The sequence below is a fragment of the Condylura cristata genome, unplaced genomic scaffold (assembly GCF_000260355.1).
Source record: "Condylura cristata isolate star-nosed mole 26May11 unplaced genomic scaffold, ConCri1.0 scaffold00024, whole genome shotgun sequence".
Classification (NCBI taxonomy): Eukaryota; Metazoa; Chordata; class Mammalia; order Eulipotyphla; family Talpidae; genus Condylura; species Condylura cristata.
Window position 1 is genome coordinate 18,186,042 of NW_004567125.1, and position 20,160 is coordinate 18,206,201.

General features: G+C 37.3%; 1 protein-coding gene across 1 annotated transcript in view; it reads right to left on the reverse strand.

Moving 5' to 3' along the window:
- SLC9C2 (solute carrier family 9, member C2 (putative)) overlaps positions 1-20,160 on the reverse strand; it is a 60,528-nt gene that overhangs the window by 34,374 nt on the left and 5,994 nt on the right. Inside the window, exons 4-8 of the mRNA XM_012728915.1 lie at positions 19,015-19,180; positions 12,576-12,692; positions 10,720-10,881; positions 5,136-5,235; positions 2,777-2,920 (exon numbers count right to left, since the gene is read on the reverse strand). Coding sequence (XP_012584369.1) covers positions 2,777-2,920; positions 5,136-5,235; positions 10,720-10,881; positions 12,576-12,692; positions 19,015-19,180 — 689 coding nt within the window. The remainder of the gene's footprint in view (positions 1-2,776; positions 2,921-5,135; positions 5,236-10,719; positions 10,882-12,575; positions 12,693-19,014; positions 19,181-20,160) is intronic.

A 20,160-nucleotide genomic window follows, 5' to 3' on the forward strand; every position in this document is an offset into this window, starting at 1 on the left:
AAAAAAAAATGTGCAAAATGATGTAAAAATAAACTTTGTAATAAAAAAAATTAAAAAAAAAGATTTATACACTGTCGTATAAGTAATTCCAATTTCTGTCTTCTTCCTCTACAAATCATTTTTCTGTAGAACTCTGTGCCAGATTTAGAATCTATCTTTAGGAAATCTGCACCTAAGGAATATAAATACTGCTCTTCAAAAGATTTTAGCAGAAATAATACTGAGGTGTTCTCAGCTTCAAAAAATATATTGTGTAACACTGTCTCTGCTGGAAATCTCACAAAGCAACTGAAAGAATTTCTATCATTGAGAAACATAAATCTTCAATAAGCATCAACAATGCACAGTTAATATAAGCAAACCTTCTGCCTTGCAGATAAAACCTTTTATAAAGCAATTCTTGCCAACCTTCTCAGCCTAACTAACTAGTCTTTGTCTGAAATAAATAATTTATATAATTTCCTCACACCTGACACAGAGAGACTGTATAGCAAAGATAGTGGCGCCAATCTACCAGGTTTCAAACTGGAGATTCTTTCAGTATCAATATAAATTTAAGCAAGTTACTCAGTTTTCCCTAGCCTATTTCTTCATCTGTAAAATGGAGATGACATCAGTAATAATTATACTTAGGCACTGTTCATAAGGTTCTAAATGATGTTTTGAGTGTGGTCTGCAATTGGTACACATTAGCAATGATTATTATAACCAGGTCTCTGTTTAGTTCATCCATTCTGAAATGTTTTTTTCAACAAATTTCTTATGGAAAACCCCACTCACACTTTGAGGACCCCTGAGGATAACTCCCTTCATTAAAATCTTTCTGGTAGTGAGAAGGAACCATAAGCTCATTCACTAGCCATGTGACCTTTGGCAATGTACCTTATCTCTTTTGATCATTTTCTTCATTTATAAAATAGAGATAGTAACTCTTATCTCCTGATGCTATCGTGAAGATAAAATGAGTAATGTATGTGTAGCTGAAATAAGTAATATACAGAAAACTATCTTTATACCTGTGACCAATCTCAACTGCACATGAGCTGCATGGTGGAAAGAAATATAAATTGCAAATGAAATAACTTAATCTCCCTGAGATTGGGGTCTGTATAATCATTGCATATATTAAATTGATTTTTTTCCTCTGCCAACACATCGGATGCTGTTTTAATTATTTGACCAGCCTGAGAAGAACCCAAAAGGATAGCAGCATTTTCCTTTGTGCCCTAACAGTGGTAACTTTTATTCTTCATGCAGATCTGTAACACATCCTTCTGGTAAGAGTTGCATGAAATGACTTCAGGATCAGCAGAAGCAACATTTCATGAGAACATCTTACAGAATAAGTCCCTTTGGTCTTCTGACCTGAGTGAAAACAACAGTACTTTCAGAGGCACTGTCATGAATTCTCATGGAAGACACAATCTCCATGAGTGAACAATGGTATTATAAAAAACAAAACAAAAACCATGCTAGTGGAAATCGAGTTTAAGTGCCAACTAACTCTGCCCTTACATGTTGGGTAACCCTATGTAAGTTTTTAACTTCTCTGGGTTTCACCTGGGAAATGATGCAGTAACACCTACTTCATAGGGTTATAATTCTATTAATGCTATTGCACATGGTAAGTGTTTAATAAACAGCTCTAACATAATAAATGATGATGAAAATCAATAAAAATGTTAGGCACCATTAATCTAGTCTTGTGTCACTCAACCTTTAGTGAACACATTGAAACAGTTTCATGGCTCGTAGTTGTAAAAATTTAGTAAATTGGGATTAGTCTGAGAAAAGATGATATTTGTGAAGTCATTCTTCATAAAGGAGCCATTGCAGAGAAATGTATGGTTTAAACTGGGTTAAAGACCTTAGGACTGGATGGAAGGCAACTGGTTTAAAAAAATATCAAACAGATAATCATTTCAAGTTTTCCTGAGCAAGAGAATTGATCAATATAGACTTTTACTCAGAGGATGGAATCAGTTGCTTTTTCATTCTTTCTAGAGAATCAACAACAAATTATGTGTAGCAAAGAATAGTGTTTTTAACACTTTCCACCACCTACTTTCTTGAACCACTTACCTCATCTTCCTCTTTTCCTCCCATAAAATTCCCCAGTTTTATCTCTCCTTGTCACATTTAAAGTTTTCTACTTGACTCTGTATACCCTGAATTGTAGTTATTTGATCCCCCAAAATGCACTTTGCCTTTTAACTGTCTCATGAATTTTTAGGTTAACTGGTCCATGAATTTGCAATTCCATCAAACTCAGTTTAGGCTGATACTACTTATTCTGCCTTTTCTCATTTTACAGATGAAATCTTATAGAATAAATGGACTTTCCCCTAATTGCAGAGCAAGCCATTGTCAGGATCTTGGCAACAACGCAGATTTCCTGACTTTCCCTCAATGCCTCTGCTAAAATTCACTGATTCACAGTTCTAATTCTGGGCTGAAAACTAAGTCCAGTAGGCAAACTTTAAAATACAATTCTTGGCCCTCCCTGGTGGCGCAGCGGGTTAAAGCACTGCACTGAGAAGCTAAAGCCACTTCCGCATGAGTTCGATTCCCGCCTGCCCCGGAGGTGACCACATGGTACAGCAGACCTCTCCTGACTGGCCCACTGCTCCCCTCAGCAGTGTACTTCGTCCATCTGCCTGTTCTGCTCCCCACTCTGTCTCTGGTGAAGCCTCTCACCGCCCCTGCACCTCTGGCCTGTACCCCAGTTCTGTATGCATAAATAAATAAATCTTTTAAAAAAAAATACAATTCTTACCTTACAAGATTCACTGCTGCAAATAAGATAATTAAGAAAACTATAGTGTGAAATCCTAAATACATGTTGTCTCCACACCCAATTACAATGCCAAAGAAGGTATATATTAAATGTTCGTATATAGATGAAAACATCATTAGGAACCTAGGAAGAATGAAAGGAAATTACATTTTAAGCAATGCATTTTCTAAATTTTTTTTTTACATAAAGCAATTAGCATACATTCTTGCCCTAGTAGAGATTCCAGGATCCATCATTTTTAGCAATCAACATTTTAAAATATTTGTTTAAGCTAAAAATATTTGCATGCCAAAAGATGAAAGACACTTTTTGTGATTTGCATGAATGTCCCTCGCCTTGAAAGTTTCTCCTGTCTATTTTCTCATCTACTGAAATCCTAAAAATTTTGTAAGACAAGTCTGATCCCATGCGTCATATGTACTGATACTGTAATAACCCCCGCTGATCAAGAGGTTATCTGTATTCACTTTGTAATAACCCTGACTGACCGAAAGGCGGGGCATTAAAAATATAGCAATTTAAGTTATTAATTAAAAAGCAACAATTGGGCCCTCGCTGGTGGCGCAGCGGGTTAAAGCACAGCACTAAGAAGCTAAAAAAAAAACCCACTTCCGCATGAGTTGGATCCCCGCCTGCCCTGGAGGTGACCAGCTGGAGCGGCAGACCTTTCCTGACGCCTGCTGCTCCCCTCAGCAGTGTACTTCGAAGATCTCCCTGTTCTGCTCCCCTCTGCCCCTGGTGAATCCTCTCACTGCCCCTGCACCTCTGGCCTGTACCCCAGTTCTGTATGCATAAATAAATAAATCTTAAAAAAAAAAAAGCAGCAGTTGGTTTATGAAGACTGATAAAAAAAAATGTAAAAGATAAAAACCTGCTACGCAGAGAGGCCCTGCCTAAATCAAAATTAACAAATGGTTTTGATAATAGGCTCCTGAAAAGTGTTATAAATATCAAGCTGAAGGCAACGGAAAATGCTTATGGACGTCATTCCCATTAGCCTAGAATCTCCAGTCGTGTGTCCTCAGAGACTCTACCCTCCCTACAAATGGCGCATGCCAGGAACTCTGAGCCTGGCACTGCTGCCTTCCCAGTCTCCCAAAATTTGCCAGTATGTTCATTACCTTCCTGCTTTCACTGTCAATCAAATTGGATGTCTTTATTATTATAATGTGTGTTCTCCCAGCAAATTCACATTGTGGCTAAATGCATTAGGCTTGTGTCATGAGTGAAGCCTGCCCACTCTGGCAGTGAACACTCTAGTGATCCCAATAAAACTGCTGGCACAGCTGGCAGGGCCTCGTGACTCAAATATCTTGGCAAAACTCAATTTATAAGCTTGTGATCAAAATGTTGGAATCAAAATTCCTATAAGAAATATTGTTTTTTAAGAAAAATGTAGGGAACAAAAATCAGCCATTAGGAACTGAATGATATTTTAAAGGAGGAGAACTCCAAGCCATTCACTTTTTAGCTATATACAGATAAATCTATAGTTTTATATCTCCTGCTTAATTTCATAAGCTTTTAAGGTTTTTGCATATAGTTTTGGTATAAATTTTAAGGATATCAACTTTAACCATATAAGCAGTTTGGCAGCATTTCACTTAGTACTTGATGCTGAAAATTATCTTTACATAAGTGGCTTCATTTCCTTACATAACTAAAATAAAACTGCAATATTTCTTTGAAAAAAAAAAGAAGAGAAATATTGCTTTTTTAAAACTGTGGGAGTCAATCCAAAAATAAAAGTAAAAACTATCACTATCCCTGAGCATGTATTGATTTCCACCAATTCATGGAGGCTTATGTTTGGTTAAAGAAAAAAGTTTGATAAACATAAAGGCTTATGTTTGGTTGAAATAAAAAGTGCTCTGTTAAGGATCCAGCAAGTATTGGCTGATCTTCCAACCTATTGCCTTCATTCCTCTTATTAACTGGTCTAAGAAAAATGAAATCTCTGTTTTAACTTCTAAAAACTTTATTTGCTATTGATTTAGATAGGCAGAAAGGAAACATTTTAGCAAAGAAAATTCTTGAAAACTAACCCTGGAGAAAAGGATACTCATTTTAAAGACCCAGGGGATTATGCAAATCCCTAGGAAGTCCTGAGGCAGTATCAATGAAAATTACTCAGGGTCATGATGGAAGAAATAGTATAATGACAGAAAATGAGTTATTTAATAAACCGAAGTTATGATGGACATGCATAGATATTGTAATTAATTATTAAACATTAATTATTAGTTAAATAACGACATTCAGTTTTATTAATTTAGCCAGACAACTTCAGCACTAAACTGGTATGATAGCTATAGCAAGAGCACAATAGATTGCTTACTTTTTAATTATGACCTCGTTCCTTGCTTTAAAGCTTAAGGAATCTAAATTCAGTCCTACGGTGGCTAAAGTCACAATGCCCGACATGCCAAAAAACTCCACTGTGGAGGGGGGAAAAAATGAATAAAGTTAGTTTCATTCTCATCTGCCTGCTGATTTACTTTATCTTGAGTGAAGAAACTTGGTGGGAAACTTATAAGTAGCATTTCTGATTTCACTTATGTAGCCTCTAGAGAAACAAAACAATAGCACAAAACTAAACCAAAACAAATCCTAGAGATGTAACTGCAGAGTTGAGACTAAAAGAGAAGGAAGGAGACCCAACTGTAAAGCACGAGGGTGTGTTGGTGGTGAGTGTGATGTGATTACATCTGAGGAGTTGTGAACCTATTTCGCTAAACCATAAACATTGTAAACCAATGTTACTTCAATTAGGAAAAAAAAGCAATATTTCTGGAAAAAGAATATGCCTAACCCTGATCCAGGAGGGGTCCACAAACTTTTTCTGCAAAGGACCAGATAGCAAGTATTTAGTTCTGAGAACCAAACAGCTTGTGTTGTGGTACATAGCCAACCATAGATAATATATGGGTGGATGCTGTTGAATAAATAACAGACTCTGAAATTTCAATTTCATGTGTTATTGTTGTTGTTTGCATGTTGCAAAATAGTCTCCTTTTTATTTTTTTTAACCATATTAAAGTGTAAAAACCATCCTTAACTCCTGGGTTATACAAAAGATAGACTTTTTTGGCCCACAGGCCATAGTGTGCCAGCCCATTTTGGAAACTGCTGTTGAAGTTAATTAAGCCTAGTGAAAACAGCAGTTGAAGAACTTCTGCCCACCACCTCAGGGATGTTCTGCTGTCTGTGCTTAAGTCGTGGCACAAGCTCAGATTTCTTTCAGATCCTGAAGCTTGCTGTTCTCTTTAACTAATATAGATTCCCCTAAAATTATAATTTTTTGGAGTCTAAACAAATGTATGAGTGATATGTAAGGCAGGAGAATCAAATATGAAGAATGTTTGAATGTCCTAAAAACCAACAGTCCTAGACTTCAGAACCTTCAAATAGTATCTAAAGATCAGTCAGAAAGGAAGGGAAAGAAGAATGTGCAAGGTGGAAATGTATACACACAGGGCACAGCTGGTTGCACTGGAAATGTGACCCACATGCTTCCATTACAGTCCCTGCATCTGTCAAACGGTTACAGAAGAATAATGTCTAACAGAGACTATATAAGGATCCTGTTATATAAAACAAAGTGTTTACTACACTTTAAAACAATAAATAAAAGACAATCATCATTTCGTATTGTTTTTCTATGTTCACTTTGCTGCTTAGTAAATTAATATTGTTTATTAATTTAAAGAAAATTTTATTATTACTTTGGTTTTTCTAATCGCTTAAGTTCTATTTTACTTTCGTTTTTTTCTACCTATTTTATTTTATTTTTAAGATTTACTTATGGCCCTCCCTTGATGGTACAACAGGTTAGAGCACAGCACTGCAAGCTGGCCATAGCTGCTTCAGTGCAAGTTCTATCCCTAGCCCCAGAGGTCATTCATTCATTCATTCTTATTTTATGTATGTATTTATTTATATATTCTTGTATGCATAAATAAAATAAGTCTTTTTTTTTAAAGATTTATTTATTTATGCATACAGAACTGGAGTACACCCAGAGGTGCAGAGGTAGTGAGAGGCTTCACCAGAGACAGAGCTGGGAGCAGAACAGGCAAATATTCTGAAATACAGTGCTGAAGGTGGATGGGGCTAGTCGGGTCTCCTTTACCATGCAGGTCACCTCCTTGGCTGGGGATCAAGCTCGTGCTGCAGTGGCTGCAGACAGCTTCAGAGTGCTATGCCTTAACCTGCTGCACCACCAAGGAGGGCCCAATCTCTCAAAATCTTATTTGGATTTTAAAGTTCATATTTTTTTTCCAGTAATGGTTACTTTTTTGAAACATCTGCTATAAATAAATCTAATGACATTTTAGCATAATCCCAATGGGATAGGGATATATGGTGTAAATGCACACATTAAAATAAATATGTACATTTATATGTATTTTTTAAAGGTTGCCAAATGTATCCATGGTTAAATTTATCACCTAAATCTACAGGTGATTTTTACCTTCTTTGACTTTTCAGAATGTTTTCAAAATTCTACAATGAATAAGTGTTACTTTTATAATTAGCCAAATGAGGTCTTTTAAAAATTACAAACTCTTTTATACTGAATGGTATTTAAAATGTTACAGAAAGGGAGAGAAAGTCATGAGACATGTAATAAAGGAAGTAATTTTCATTAGAATAAACCCAAGTAGCTAATTAAAAAGACTTGTAAAAACTTTGTGACTCGTGCCCTCCCTGGTGGCACAGCGGGTTAAAGCACAGCATTAGGAAGCTAAAGCCACTTCAGCACGAGCTTGATCCCCGTCCTGGAGGTGACCCACATGGTGCGGCAGACCTCTCCTGACCTGCCCACTGCTTCCCTCAGCAGTACACTTCATAGATCTGTCTGTTCTGCTCCCCACTCTGTCTCTGGTGAATCCTCTTACTGCCCCTGTATCTCTGGCCTGTACCCCACTTCTGTATGCATAAATAAATAAATCTTTAAAAAAAGAAAACTTTGTGATTCAATGACAAGAAACCAGAAAACTGATGCTGCAAGACCAGTGACTCTCAATCTCTCCCTGCCTCTCTCTTTGGTTTAGAAAAAGTGAAGGCCCTCCTGATAGGAGAACCAAGGGGGTTTACTTCCTAAAAAATACAGGATTTAGAGTGGATGTTTCTGAATATATTCGGGTGGCACCAGAAGGCTTTGGACATTTATAGCTTAAGTGCTTAAGAGAAGAGAGAGCAGAGCAATCAGCCCGGGAACAAGCCAAAAGGGGACTCATTGTTGGTGAGTTCTTCAAAAGAATAAAACTGACTAAAAGTCATCTGCTTTTTATTATCTCCATTCCTCAGAAATTCTGAACAATCTCACTGGATAAAATACTTTTCCTGTTTGCACAGACTCCCTCCCACCACCCTCTTTGTATACCTCTGGCCAGGGGCCAGCACTTTTATATAATTCACCACCTTCCATGAATTACACACTGACTCTCTTAAAGGGGCTTTTGTACACTAAATTTAGACTTTCTTCCATGGGCTGACGTATGGCCTACCTATCAACCAACAATTCTCTGGAAACATTGCATTCTTTGTGTAGCAAAGTCTATGCAATTTTTTATCATTTTATTTCAATAAAATGAATGGGTAGCCTGATATACAAGAGATTTCTAGAAGTTCAGGTTTCTTGAATTTAACAAAATGAAGACAAAAACAAATTATTATATGCACCCAAAGAGGTAAGTCTCTAACCTTCGTCAGGAACTCCCTGGACTTAAACTGGTTGACAGTGTGGTCATTTGTGAAAACAAAATCAGATATCAAGACAGAAATGGAACATCAGTGGATATATAAGTGAGCATTTTATCTGTGGCTTTCTGGCAACGGAACTTCTATAACCGTGTCTGTTACTGACTTTTACTGTCAGAAAATTGTTAAGTATAAAAGTAAAGGCCTCCCCAAAGTCAATTCTTAATTTTGGAAGCAGAGAACAATGCAATGGAAGCAGAAGGGGTATATCAGTTTCCTGAGACTACTGTAACAGAGTACCACACTCTAAGTGTCTTAAACAATGAAAATGTACAGTCTCATAATTCTTCAGGTTAGAGGTCCAACATAAAGGCTTTGGTTCCATCTGAGATCACTGAGGAAGAACTTATTCCAGGCCTTCATGCACTAATTGTAAGTCCCTCTGGTATTTTATTAATAGAAGGAAATGGGGAGGGAACAAACAGGTATTGACTACTCTCTTGAACCCAGTGGTATGTTGGTAAATGTTTAAAACCAGCTTTCTGGGCCCTCCCTGGTGGTGCAGCAGGTTAAAGCACAGCACTAAGAAGCTAAAGCCACTTCCACATGAGTTCGATCTCTGCCTACCCCAGAGGCGACCCACATAGTGCGGTAGACCTCTCCTGACCCGCTCGCTGCTCCCCTCAGCAGTGTACTTCGTTGATCTGCCTGTTCTGCTCTCCACTCTGTCCCTGGTGAATCCTCTCACTGCCCCTGCACCTCTGGCTTGTACCCCAGTTCTGTATGCATAAATAAATAAATCTTTAAATAAATAAATAAAAACAGCTTTCTGAGGATGAAAAAAAAAAGCCCTGGTTATTAGTATCTGCCAATTTCCATGGTGTAAATATTCCTTTATGGTCAATTTCAAGTTACCAACATGAGAGTCTTCAGCACAGATTTGGACTCACTATCAGCTCTGGTGAGTCACATCACACATATTATCTCATTAGTGTTTCAATACCCCTACAAATGAGATGTTGTTAGATATATTGTATCACTTTATAGATAAAGAAACTAAACCTTAGAGAGCATAAATAACATGCCAAGGTATCCATCTAATTGTGAAGCCTGGATTTGAACTCATCTGCCTAACTCTAAAGCTCTTTGAGGATCAGTATCAGTCTACTCAGCCAACATGTGTTAAATTACTTCTGGACATATTATAAATACAGAGCTTAGCTGAGGAAACATAGAAAAGATAATAACTAGAAAGATAAATAACGGATACTTCATTTTTAATGATCTCATGGGCTAGTGAGAAGTGGAAATACTAGATTTAAAATATTTTTTTTAGATACTTAGGGCACGCATAAAGGGTTAGAGGGAAGGAAGAAAATGACAAAAGCTTACGACAATGGCCCTTGGGTTACTATTTTCTATAATTTTACTCACTCAGGGGAGGAAGCAACATATAAGTATGAATGTTTCTGTAAAGGAAGTAATGCGTTTAGGTGACTGGAGGAGAAGGAAGTAGTAATTACCCTCCTGATATCTGAGGTCTCTCATGGATGCAAGTTGTTCCAATGTGTGAGGTAAGAGCAGATGTTGAGTTTCACAGTAGTTCCTATGGATCTAGGAGATTGATTACTTCAGGCAGGCCAGTAAAAAATTGGAATCTCAATCTCACTGAGCTAAACTAGCAAATAATTACTGATGGCAAGGCACGCTGACTCCTGAGTTATTCCACTCTCCTGCTTCTGTACTTGAATAGGTACCTAATTTCATCACCTTCTTCCTGCCTCCTAGCCTCAGTATGGTCCACTGTTTCTACAATCCCTTCACTGAATTAAAAACTGTTTAGATGGGAAAGACCATAGGAGAATCTCTCCCAGCTTTCTCATTTTAGAGATGGATTGCTAAGAGTCAGAATGGGAATCAGCTCATTACTGATTCCTCTTCCAGGAGAATGCCTGTGACTAAATGTATGGTCAAAGAATGAGAGAGCCGTCACACAGGGGTGGGAAGGGTAGGCGCATATAAATAAAATTAAGGGAATATTAAGAGAGACCATGAAAGACCTAGAAGTGGCTGGAAGATGATATGGCAAGGCTCATGAGGAAACACAACAGGGCAAAGTAGTTGGGAAGAAGCACCTGGATTCAAGATCAAGAGAAAACAACAATGTATACAGTTCATTTTGAGGATGCTATTTTTTAAATCTGTTTCAGCCTTACCTAAGTAGAAAGTCATGTACACCATGGAAATGCAAAGAACGATGTTTGTCAGTGTGTTGCTGAAAAGGTCAGTCAATATAAACTGAATGATTCTTGCACACCAGTATCCACACATTATACTTCCTACAATGTCCAAGCTGAGACCCATGATTATGTGAAACTCTAGAAAAGAAATTAAAAAGGGAAAGTTGAACTATAACTTTTGTTCCTTTCATTGACAGCATTTGGGTCTATGCACTTTGATTTGTTCTTGAAGTCTGGAGTAGGGAACTAGTTAGCAGATGGATGGAAGTTTACCAAGAAAATGTAGCAAGAGGTGCAGAGGATATACTATCCTTACAGTCCGCAGCTTGAGGTTTGCTTATCCATGACAGCAAACTCAAGTGCTGCCTCAAAAGCATGAATTTGAAAATCTTGTTAAAAATCAGAAAAGAGGCCCTCCCTGGTGGCGCAGCGGGTTAAAGCACAGCACTGAGAATCTGAAGCCACTTCCGCATGAGTTCGATTCCCGCCTGCCGCCTGCCCCGGAGGAGACCACATGGCGAGCCAGACCTCTCCTGACCCGCCCGCTGCTCCCCTCAGCAGTGTACTTCGTCGATCTGCCTGTTCTGCTCCCCACTCTGTCTCTGGTGAAGCCTCTCACCGCCCCTGAGCCTCTGGCCTGTACCCCAGTTCTGTATGAATAAATAAATAAATCTTTAAAAAAAAAAAATCAGAAAAGAGGCCCTCCCTGGTGGCGCAGCGGGTTAAAGCACTGCACTAAGCTTAAGCCACTATCGCATGAGTTCGATCCCCGCCTGCCCCCGGACGAGATCCACATGGCCAGGCAGACCTCTCCTTACCCGCCCGCTGCTCCCCTCAGCAGTGTACCTCATCGATCTACCTGTTCTGCTCCCCACTCTGTCCCTGGTGAATCCTCTCACCCTCCGTATCTCTGGCCTGTACCCTAGTTCTGTATGAATAAATAAATAAATCTTTTAAAAAAATCAGAAAAGAATAGCCAACCAAATTTTTTTATAAACTATGTCAGGGCCACACAAACTAAGCCTTTCGTCCCACCAACATGCAGTCCATTTGTGACCCCTACACCCACCCCTCAGGTCCTATGGAACATGGAGAATGGAAATTTTTCCGTAGTCATAGTGACAGGGGACGATAGAGGCAATAGGTGGGCAAGTATCAGGCAGTGACAAAGGTCATCATAAGCAACACCCAAAATACCTATAGCTGCCCAGCTGAGAAGCATCTAAACTTCTCTTTATCATGAACGTTTCTTTTCCTTTTTGTACTTCTCTCCTCTTACAATCATCACATAAACATATCAGGAAGATATCTTTTTAATTCTTTATGCTGTGATTCGCCCATTTCTCTAAATCTACAACTCCAGCAAAGCACTTTGCTCTGTATCCCAATAAATTGTAACCACATGAGTCTTTATCTTTAGGTTCTAATACCTGAACCATTCTGTTTTCACTTTCAAGCTCAAATCCAGTATAAAACCAATTCTTGACATGCACTTAAAGAATCTGAGCGCCCGATTGATCCAGGAAAAAAAAAATCTGAGCCAGGTGACACAATTGTGTGCGTCTTCTCATCTGTACATACATGCATATTGAGCAATAAGAAATACATTACTTCTTTAACATCCTTCCCCTCTCATGTCCAAGATAACACAAAGATGGTAATTATTTTCTTGTTGCCTGGAGACTATTTTCATTAGTCCAAAAGCAAAGTATAGGGAGAGCAGTAAAGTTAAGACATCTTGAATATATTTTAAATTCAGTGTGAATTGCAGTATACCATATAAGACTGATTTTATAACATATATAGATGCTAAAAAAAAAAAATGCTCCTACCCTTATAGGTGGAAGGGCTTACTAAGTTAGTCCGAAAATTTCCAAAAAAAATGGTTGTGAAACCACAAATGATCATTGATTCTCCTCTAATGATATCAGTGTACAATTTGGAAACGCCTAGAAAAGGAAATAGAAAATGAAATTAATATTGTACATGAAAGTGATCCACAGGATCTTGCACAGGATACATAAAAATACAAGAAAAGGAGTATACTAGGGGGAAAAGGGGAAGAAATCATGTGTCTATAAACAGAAACATGGCAACAACATTCTTTAAAGTATTCACAGTGTCAAACCAGGCTTGAGCTTCAGAATGAAACAAAGCACTTCTTAGGACACTATATGTAACTTGAATAAACATGAATCATTAGATCCCAAAAGAATCACACTTTATGAATAAGTTAAAATATAATCCAGAAATCTGACCCCTTCATATATATACATACAAACCCAAAAGAACTGAAAACTTAAGTCGGTACAAGAATTTGTACATGAATATTCATAGCAGCATTATAATGGTCAGAAGTGGAAATAATCCATAGTCTATCAGCTGATGAATGGATTAACAAAGAGGTAGAATGGAATGTTATTCAGTCACAGAAATGAAGTACTGACATTTTATAATAAAGATAAACCTTATAAACAAGAAAAAAAGCCAGACAAAAATCACATACCGTATGTTTGATTTACATGAAATAGGCAAATTTATGTGATTAGGCAAATCCATAGACAGAAAATATATTTTCACCAAGGACTTAGAGGATGAGCAGGGGAGGACTGCTAATGGGTATGAGACATCTTTGGAAGATGATGAAAATGTTCAAAACTTAAATGGTGATAATGGCTTCATAACTGTGAAGGCCACTTAATTGTGCATTTTTTTGGTATGTGGATTTAAAGGGTGAATCTTATGGTATGTGGATTATATCCCAATAAAGCTATTATTAAAAATTAAGTGCAAAATCATGTCAGCACTTAACAGTCACTTTAAGTTTAACGGACAGTAGAACCAAATTAATTGCCTAGTGACACATAACTTAGGAGAAAGGTAATGAGGACTGGTACCCAGCTTTCCAGCATATACTATCTGTTTATCTTGATAACAAAACTTGTTTGATTCAAGGCAATAAGATGTCTAATTAAACATCCACTTTCTGCCAATTCTTGCGATTCTAAGAGTAGAAGTCATCGAGTCAAATTTCTTGGAGGGAGAGGTAGCTTGACTGAAAGGAGCATCTTCCAGTCCCTTGCCCTTCTTATTTGTAGTGGATATGCTGGCTGGACCATGAGCAGCCAACTTATGATCCTAAGGGTGGAAACTACACAAAAGGGCCCTGGTGGTGAAATGAGTTAAAGGGCAGCACTATGAAGCTAGCTGCAACCACTGTATCATGAATTGGATCCCCAAGGAGGTGACCCACATGGCAAAGCAGACTTCTGTCTCGCCCACTGCTCCCCTCAGCAGTGTACTTCACCAATCTGCCTGTTCTGCTCCCCACTGTGTCTCTGGTGAATCCTCTCACCGCTCCTACACCTCTGGCCTATATCACAGTTCTGTATGCATAAATAAATAAATCTTTAAAAAAAAGAAATTATACACAAAAGATTCAGGAGCAGAAAAATTCCATAACAGATTGCTAACATTTTGTTTTAAATATTAGTTATCTTTTTAAAAAAATAGAAGAAAAAGCTTTATATTTTCCTACATGTTTATCAATTAGGGTGCTTTTCCTCTCTATTTATATTGATCCAAATTTTTTCTGCCTGAAGGACTTCCTTTAACATTTTTTGAATCAGTTTGTCTGCTAGTAACAAATCCTTTCAAAATTTATGTGTTTAAGAAAGCTTTGTGTCACCTTTGAGTTTGAAAGATATTTCCTGAGAATTCGAAGCTGGTAGTGTTTTTTTCTTAGTATCTGTGCCATGGGGTAGTTGCTCTCCCATCATTTGGTTTGCTTTCTTTCTGAGTAAAAGTCTGTTATCAATGGCAGGTATTTCTATTTTTGCAAATGACTGAAATTTCATTCTACCTGCTGCGTTTAAACCTACTCCTTTAACTAAGTGCCTACATGTGGATTTTCCTGTTGGAAACAAGTATAATAACAATTTAGCTTTTCCAATCAATAATACATATTAAAATTCCAAGAAAAATATGAACTTTGCCACTATAAAACTGGAAAAAGTAGAAAGGCCTCACCACATTGCTCATGAAAATGTTCATTAAAAATGGTTGAATTAGTCTTTAAAAGTGATTACTACTTTTTATTCACTTAGGACAAACTTGTCAGCTTGTTGGTCTAATAAAATTTTTGATATGGACATTCTTTAGGCCTGTAACCATTATTAGTTTAGTTCTTCTTTATATAATATGTCCTTTCTTCTTGCTATCTCAATTTTTTTCCTCTTTATTATTGGTTTTTAGGAAGTATTTTTTCATGTGCCATAGGGCAGTTGTCCTTATGTTTCTTGGACTTGGGGCTTGTTGAGCTTTTTCTTTCTTTTTTTCTTTTTTAGATTTATTTATCTATGCATGCAGAACTGGAGAACAGGCCAGAGGTGCAGGGGCAGTGAGAGGATTCACCAGAGACACAGTGGGGAGCAGAACAGGCAGATGTACTGAAATACACTGCTGAAGGGAGCAGTGGGCGGGTCAGGAGAGGTCTGCTGCACCATGTGGGTCACCTCCCTGGCTGGGGATCGAACTGGTGCTGAAGCGGCTCCAGTCAGCTTCATAGTGTTGTGCTTTAACCCATTGTACCACCAAGGAGGACCCTGTTGAGCTTCTTAAACCTATGACTTTGTCATTTTCATCAACTTAAAATACTATCATCCATCACTTTTTCAAATAACTTGTTTCTCTTCTCTTTTTTCCTCTTCTTTCTCACCAATTTTCTTTTATTTTTTTCAGTCTTTTTGTGTCTGTGCTTCACTTTTGGATATTTTCTGCTTCTGCCTCTTCTACTTCCTTCTTTGACAGTGTTTTATTTGATGCCTATTCCACCAGTACCTCCTTCACCTCCGACATCATGGTGTCTAACATTTTAACCTACATCACTAAGTCAAATTGTAGAAATTCTCGAGAGTTTCTCTAAAAAATTTCACCTAGGTCACTTTATATCTACCATGTCCAATGGCATACTAATAACTCTGCTCCCCAAAGTTAAAAAATAAAGCATGATTAGTGCATTTGCCAATCCAATGTGTAAACAATCCCAATTTAAAGACAACTCGAAGTTACATGGATTAACAACTGGCATACACAATTCTTGACTAACTACTTAACAACTGGTCCTTATAAGCTGATAAGAGCAGATTCTCCTCATTCTCACTCAATCGTTTTGCTACTTTTGAACATTTAGAGCACGGCTATAATAAGTTTTCAGCCTTTTGGCTAAGACCAAGTACAGAATTAGTTTTTAGCAGCCTAATAATTTTTAACTGCCTACTAATTTGATAATCTGCATCACTGCCAGGTTTGTTTCTATTTTTTGTACACTCTATAGATCACATTTTTCTACTTCTTTGGTACCTGTTAATTTTTTATTACAGAGGACAGAATTAAATGCTTATTAGATGCTGAACATTCTTGTATTCCTATAGCTATTTTTAGCTTTGTTCTAATGGTTCATTAGAAACAGTTTGAACTTTTTGAGACTTGCTTTTTATTCTGTCAGTGTTTATAGTCTGAGGCCGATTTCTCCTGCTATTAAGGCAATAACCTCAGTCTTCTACTTGCTATCCCATGAGTTATAAGGTTCTCCATGCTGACAAGTAGTGACAAAAGTGATTGTTATCTTTGTTCTTTCAAATGTCTTCTTCCCCTTAGTTTTGGGCAGTTTTCCACAAGCATTTACTAAAGAGACTGCATTCTGACTCCAGAGCTCAGTCTGCAGCTCTTGAAACTCCTCCCTTAATGTTGCTTTCTCCTCTGCATTCCTATGCCCAGTGAGCTTCAGCTGCTTTGGCCTTACAGGACTGCCAGCTCTGAATGTCCCCAACTCAAGGGCACCACCATGCTCCACCTAGGGTAAGCTTTCTCTGCACTGAGGCCTGGGAACTGTCCAGGTAAGAAACTACAGCAAGGACAACCTTGAACTCGATCTGTCTATTATCAGGGGCATGATCCTGCACTGCATAAAACAAAAAACATCTCTAATTTCAACTCCAGATGAAACCATTTTAAAGCTAAAACATTTGTCTAAATATAAAATATATTTACTCAATCGAGATCATACTAAATTTTATATCTTTTCCATTCTGTTATTCCATACTTGATGTAAAGCAAAAATTTAAATCCCTGTATGTGCTTTTAAATCAGAGCATGAATAGCAAACTTCCTTTTACTTGTGTTAATTTGCCTATGACCATGTAATATTTTCTTTTCTTTTTTAAAAGAAGATTTATTTATTTATGCATACAAGAATTGCAGGAAGTGAGAGATTCAGCAGAGACAGAGTGGCAGATTTAATGAAATACACTGCTGAGGGGGGCAGCTGGAGATATGGAGAGGTCTGCTGTGCCATGTGGGTCACCTCCCTAGAGGGGGATTGATTCATGCCATAGTGCCACACAGAGTGCTGTGCTTAATCCCCTGGGTCACTAGGGAGGAGCCATGTAGTACTTTCAACACAAAGAGTACCACATCAAAGGAAGCACTGTTCACATTGTAGGAACTGCAGTTTTATATATTATTATGGTTATTTTAGGTATATCGCCAAAAAAAAATTCTTAAAAAATTTAATGTATCATGACAATTAGTAGTGCACTGTTTTAAAGAAAGGTCTATTTATTTAATTGCAAAAGGACTCTGTCAACACCATAAGTAAGTAAGAATTATTTTCACAATTATCTTAACTAATGAAAAAAATGTTACTGGATCTAAAACCAGTGTACCACCTAAGAATCATTGACATAGAGAAATGTTAATTAGGAGTCAAATATCTTCACTATGTTTAAAGAACTGAAGCATTTTCTCCATATTACTTGGGGGGGGTGGGTGTGGGAGGAATTTAACATAGAAACTACAGTAAATAATGAAAGTTTACAGTTTAGTGTAGCCACTTACAATCTAGAGATTTGCAAAGAGAGCAGCAAGAAAGTGAGGTGAGTAAATCAAGTGGCAAACACCAAAGGCTGAAAGGAAGACAGGTGAAGGGATGAGGGGAAAAGATACAATCAAACTCTGTGAAGACATATCTTCTGCTATTTTAGAAAATCACCACCAAAAGTGTCTTAAAACCTCCTATACTACCAGAACTGTAGGATGTAAAAATGGGAATATCACTTGCTGAAAAGTTGGAAGTTTCTCACGCCAATGAGGTTAATATATACCAGGTAATATATTTCCACTAAATATAACTGATACTTCAAAATTTGATTAAAAATTCTGAGCTAGGGCCCTCCCTGGTGGTGCACTGGGTTAGGATGCAGCACTGCTAGCTAGCTGTAGCCGCTGCAGTGCGAGTTCGATCCCCACCCAGGGAGTTATCTACATGGTGCGGCAGACCTCTCCTGTCTCCCAGTTGCTCCACTCAGCAGTGAACTTCGTCGATCTGCCTGTTCTGTCCCGCACTCTGTCTCTGGTGAATCCTCTCACTGCACCACCAGCATCCTAACCCGGTGCACCACCAGGGAGGGTCCTAGCTCAGAATTTTTAATCAAATTTTGAAGTATCAGTTATATTTAGTGGAAATATATTACCTGGTATATATTAACCTCATTGGCGTGAGAAACTTCCAACTTTTCAGCAAGTGATACTGCTGGCCTGTTCCCCAGTTCTATATGTATAAATAAATAAATCTTTAAAAAAATTTTTTTTGAACCAAAAAAACCCCCACAGCATCTAACCAATTCACAATTTTATATAACTGTGTTAATAAAACATGCTAACAGGGGTATATTTCAGAGTGAAATCAACTTTCACCAAATGAGATAGAAAGTAGGGCAGGCCTACAAACCCTCCTGGGAATAAGCTTTTACTGAATAACATTTGCTAGACTGTACTCATACCCCATTGTTTTTAACTACTTTTTTAACGCTGTGAACCACTTGCCCAAGGTTAGGTACTCCCAAATGGAGGCAGCTCAAATCTCAATTAGCAATCAATACCTTGAAAAAGTTTTATTTGGAGAAGAGTAGATGCTCTAGTGGAATTCTGTGGAATAGAGTGAGAATGCTAATTTTTATCACCATTTGGAAAGGTTACATTTTCTTCTTCAAAAATATTCTTGAAGATTATACTGTTGCAATTTGTACTATTCATCCCAGATCTCAGATTGTTTTATAATATTTTTCACATTAATCAATGCTCCATCTCCAAGAAAAACAACACAAACACCAATTCTACTGGATACACAATTCATGCAAAACAAGTATAATCAAAATAAAATAACTCATCCTCATATCTTCAAGATAAGAGAGAGAAGTAAACCTGACATACCAAAACGTTTCAGTGAATTCACAGAATACACAGGGTCTGTAATAGAAAGGGTCATGCTAAAGAGTAGGCAAGACTGTAAATCCCATGAATCTTTATTGTATTTCAGAACGATGTATCCAATTATGAGGAAGGCTGTAGAAAAGCTAATTAATCCTGTTAACAGGACCTGTGGAACCAATTCATAACATAGAATTAGATTTAACATCTGAAGATGGCATGACTGAATTTACTTATGTCTAAAGAATCAGATCTTAGTTATATATATTTTATACAATTACTCTGAAAGACAACTTTAGTTTACTTGCATCAAATGAAATCATCCCTTCTAACAAATGAGATCGTTTTATTTCTCTTAAGAGGGTAGAAAACTTTTATGTGCATTTAATTGATCACTGTTGTACATGCACTTAATTGGTCACTGTTGTAACCTCAAATGAAGGTAAATGCAGTATTTTCACACTAGGCCCAGAACCATACCAAACAAAAATAGTGATTTTCTGTTACCAAAAAAAGGGATAATGCATATCAGATAGGAAGTAAGTAGTGTCTGCCTGAAAAATAGAAATAGAATATAAAACTTTCAAACAAGCAAAAGAAACAAATTGAATGATAAAATCTGAATCAACTTAATTGAATGAGAAGGGAGAAACTATGAGGAAAAGCAAAGGAAAATCATCACAAATACAAAGCAAAAGAAATAGAGAGAGAAATAAGTCCAGATCTATTTCTTTTGTTAGTTTTATTTATTTTCAATTTATATACAGTAAAAATTTTCTTCTTTGTAATACAGTTATATGAGTTTTGGCAAATGCATAGTCATTTAACCAGGACTACAATTAAGAAAAAAAAAAAGACAACCTAGTGCATGAGAGAAGATATTTGCAATATATGTGTCAGACAAGAGGTTACTATCCAAAATATATCACCGATTCATACATTTCAACCACAAAGAACAATTAAAACATGGTCAGAGAACCTACAGACATGTCACCAAAGAAGACATGCAGATAAACAGTAAACACATGCAAAGATGTTTTTCAGTCACTTCCCATTAAGGAACTGCAAACCAAAACCACCATGAGATTCACCTCACACCTGCTAGGATGGATACTAGCAAAGAGCAAGAATATGGAAGAGAAAGGAACC